Source organism: Camellia sinensis, chromosome 4 (genome assembly GCF_055761805.1).
Source record: "Camellia sinensis isolate YWXY chromosome 4, ASM5576180v1, whole genome shotgun sequence".
Classification (NCBI taxonomy): domain Eukaryota; kingdom Viridiplantae; phylum Streptophyta; class Magnoliopsida; order Ericales; family Theaceae; genus Camellia; species Camellia sinensis.
The window spans coordinates 191,106,439-191,110,757 of NC_138964.1; the positions used below are offsets into that span (position 1 = coordinate 191,106,439).

General features: G+C 30.9%; 1 protein-coding gene across 1 annotated transcript; it reads right to left on the bottom strand.

Annotated features, from left to right (window-relative positions):
* Window positions 1–1,857: 1,857 nt before the first annotated feature.
* On the bottom strand, window positions 1,858–2,562 carry LOC114262391 (STS14 protein). Its single transcript, XM_028202754.2, has one exon. The coding sequence runs from the start codon at window positions 2,530–2,532 to the stop codon at window positions 2,011–2,013; it is 522 nt and encodes a 173-aa protein (XP_028058555.1). The 5' UTR covers window positions 2,533–2,562; the 3' UTR covers window positions 1,858–2,010.
* Window positions 2,563–4,319: the final 1,757 nt, after the last annotated feature.

A 4,319-nucleotide genomic window follows, 5' to 3' on the forward strand; every position in this document is an offset into this window, starting at 1 on the left:
GCCCCACTCAACACATTATTTTATTATATAACAATTGGGCACTTAATTTATCAATTTAATCCGTTTAAATTGACCAGGATCAATTTTCAATTAAATTTCACCGTAGGCTCTAAAAATTATGCCAATCACAGTGGCGTAAACAATTTTGGGTTCTATGGCCGATAAGGCCCTCAATTTAATTCCCGAAGCGGATTATTCCAAACAGATAATTCTACGGTGAACAGATACGAATTCAAAATCACATATTATCACATAATGGCACACAAAATCCCGCTAAACACATAACCATAAACAAATTAAGGACCAACTTGGCATAATACAGAACAGGGGTATCACACATGTCATGCTTATATTCAAATGAAAGTTGAGGCTTATGATTGTGTAATTTGATGCAATACTGATGTAAACCTTAACATCACCTTTATCACAATGTCACGTGATGTGAACATTTACATTCACGTCATCTGATGTGAACATTTACGTCATCACGTGCAGTCAACATTTGGATGTATGGGAATTACCGAAACATAATAACAATCAATAAAGAACCATGTTTAATTTTTTTTTGTATAATATATATCAACATTAAATAGTGATGTGTAATTAATGTAATTTTTTGAAGTAAAGATATAATGACAATCAATATTAAATATCAACATTAATGGGGACATGAGAGATTTAGGATATTTTGGTCTTCTTACCTCAAATAGGACCTAATAGAATAGTAAAAAAGAATATAAATTGAATAGAATAAAACTTTTAAAAAGGAAATTTATCAAAAAAGCTCTCTAAAATTTTCCACTAATGTGGCGTAATATTTCAAAATTACTAAATAAGCATGAACAACATGTAACTTAGCACATCAGTTTAGATTAACATATTAAAAGGTGATTTGAAATGATTTAAATAAATATACTTTTTAATTTTTTATAAAAAATATGTAAAAAAATAAAGAAGTGATATACTCTAAAACAATAAAAAAATATGTGCTTATTAGTTTATGCAAGACCACCCCTAAGTTATACTTTTTTTAAATAAAAATCACAAAATATACTAAAAAGGGATCACTTCTCTTCTAGCTATTAATACCTATAATCTATTTTTTGAGCTTATTTTCTCACTCCTAAACACAAGCTTGTGAGTGAGTCACGTGTATATTTAAGCACCGGGAAGTGATTTTGTGAATTTTTTTAGTTATTTTAATCATAAAAGATAAAATAAGTTTTTTTAGTCACAATAAATAAAAAATTACATCCAACTCATAATCATTACGGTCTTCTCTTACAAAAAAAATCAAAAAAATTAAAAAGTTAATAAATCCTTCTCAAATCAAACTTTTTAACCCAGATTAAAATAACCAAAAATATCAAAAAGCAATCCACTTTCCAAACCAACCCTTATTCGTACAGGTCTGCTGCTTTCTGTTTAGGAATGAGAAGATGATATAAGAAATGAAATTATGAATTGGTTTGAGAAGTGATCTTTTAGTACTTTTTTAGTCTTTTTTTTCTTTGCTAAAATATGAGTTGAAAATTGTTTAGAAATTATTGTTTTGACTTTCTAAATTTTTTTTTTGCAGAAGGTACAGGGCATACTAAGGAATCTTTGATATTTTTGAATGATTTTTTTATATTTATTTTAATGATTTTTTAATTAAATTACCAATGCCGGTATATGATGGAAAGAGAATCAATTTAAATCACATATTACAAATTCTAAATAAATTTTAAATAATATTTTATGAATCTGTAGCACCGCTGTATTTCCGAGATGGAACCAATATGTTACTCTACTCAAAGGTTCCTCTAGGAAAAAAATGAAAATAAAAATAAACACATGGCCATAATCACTGAAATATTGATAGACCATAATCACCAACTCTTGATAAATATTTGCAACTATACATGCTAAATATTGTAAAAGATCTGGTGATTTCGATAATATTAATAAGATTTTTGGTGTGTGTTCAACACAACATCATTCATTCTCTCTCTCTCTCTCTCTCTCTCTCTAATAAGGACTCTCACCAATAACATTACCAGGAGGATTATAAAAACAAACAGTCAAACTAGCGTCTTCCTTCACACACCTGGCTTGTGCACAACCCACCTCCACTGTCTTCCTCCACACCACCTGCGTATACACCCCACACTTGTGCTCCGCCGCCGTACACGAATTATTCCCATAATCATAATACTTCTTCTCCGCCACCCACGCCTCCACGGCCTCTCGCGGCGTCACACCCGCCGACGCACTCGCCCACAACTGGTTCCCCCCGTACTTGCTCCCTGTCAGGTTGGCGAAGTTGCAGCCCATCTTGTTTCTCTGGTACCGGACCAGTAGGCTCGTTCCGTTGGCTAGCTTCTCGCTCCATTTCAGAGGCTCCACCCCCACTTCTGCTCTTGCTTGGTTGTGGGGCTCCAGGAAGTCGACGGTGGTGTTTGGTGGTGGTGGTGGTGCTGCTGCTGCGCCGTGTGAGGTGGTTTGGGATAGGGCTAGACCCACCACTAGTGCTAGTATGATCTCAGCCATGTTCCTTCTATGCGTGTGCTATGTATGGTTGAGAGAGTGCCTTATTTATAGAGCAAATTTCATTTTGTATTTTGTATTTTAATTTTTTTTATCTCCTAATCTTTTATTTGTTTTAGTTAATTTTTAAATTTTAAGATAAGTTACAATTAGATCTAATCTCATAATATTATTTTAAAATTTAATGAGAAATTAAAGTATGATTTTAATAAAATTATTAAGTTCTAAGGACTTAATTGAAAATATTAAAATAAAATTATTTGATAATGTTAAGATAAATGAACTTAATTATTTTTAACATAATTTTGATTGGTTAAAATAATAAAATTATCATCTTACAAATAGTGTGTCATGTTGTTCTAAAATTATAAATAGTGCGTAATGTTGGTTAAGAGATTGTTTGAGATGTTCAAAATAAATATATAATTTGATTTTTTATAAAATATGAATTGAGTTTAAAGTGATATGATAGAGAAGTGATATAATAGAATAGGAAAATGTTTGGTAGTTCAAATTTTTATGACTCAAATGGCTCAAATATGTCAAAACGACGTCGTTTTACACTCAAAATCTGTCAAAACGACGTCATTTTAATAGATTTGAGTCATTTGAATCACAAAAATTTAAAGTACCTAACATTGTCGAATAGAATAATTATTTTTTTTGACTTTCTGTAAAGAACGCCAAACCTAGCCTAATTAATGAATACCGACAGAGTCAGCCATGTAGGAGCACGTGACAACGCTGATTTGTCAGGAAAGAGGGCAGTTTTCTTGTCAGAGTATGCTGCCAAATCGCTGCTTTGATGCGCGATCAATTTTGTTTTATTTTTATTTAATTTATTATAAACCGCTATTATTGATCGAGAATGAAAAATATTACTTGGCCCGGTTTGAGAAGCGGGTTAGTTTTTTAATTATTTTAATTTAGATTAAAAAATTTAATTGAAAAAAGATTTTTTATTTTTATTTTTTTTGTGAGAAAAAAGTGTAATGATTATGAATTAAATGTGATATTTTATTTATTGTGATTAAAATAATTTATTTTATTTTTTATGACTATTTTAATCATAAATCAACTTGTTAAACGGAGCTTTGGTGTTCTTAAAACCATATCTCGCTTTTTTCTCCCTCTTTCAAAAAACTAAATGAAAAATATTATTTGGTAAGGACAAAACAAAAATTTCATTCGAGATGTTAAACAAGTATCCCTGTATATGTTCACATATTCCATTCTAATCAGTGGATTATAATCCTCCAATTACAACTCAATTTCTATAAGGTTATTCTAAAAGATATTTATTGTGTTGGATCATTTTAATATCTTATATTTATTTATTGATTTATCTTTTTTATAAATGGAATTTCATTACTTTGGTAACTTCTTGGTCATAAATAGAAATTAAATAGAATTCATGAACTTGATTAATGGTCATTATTTTGGTGTAACCATTTTCTCTTATTTAATGGTCATTATTTTTTGGTGTAACTGTAAGGTCCTAGTGGCCTATATATAATCCCTCTCATCTATTCTTTTCTGCACCACTAACACAACAACTATTTTCTACACCACTAACACATCAACTATTTTCTATACAAGAGAGATTACTAGCAAAGAAGGGTGTTTTTCTTGGTGGAGTTTGGGTTCACCATCTTATGCAGAGTTGGCCTGAACCATACGACAAGTGGTCGGGCTGTTGTATTCTGGAGGGGACAAGTCATAGTTTTGTGACTGCTGCATCGGTATTAGGGTTCTTCTTACCGCAGTGGGCTTGATCTCCTTAAAGAAAA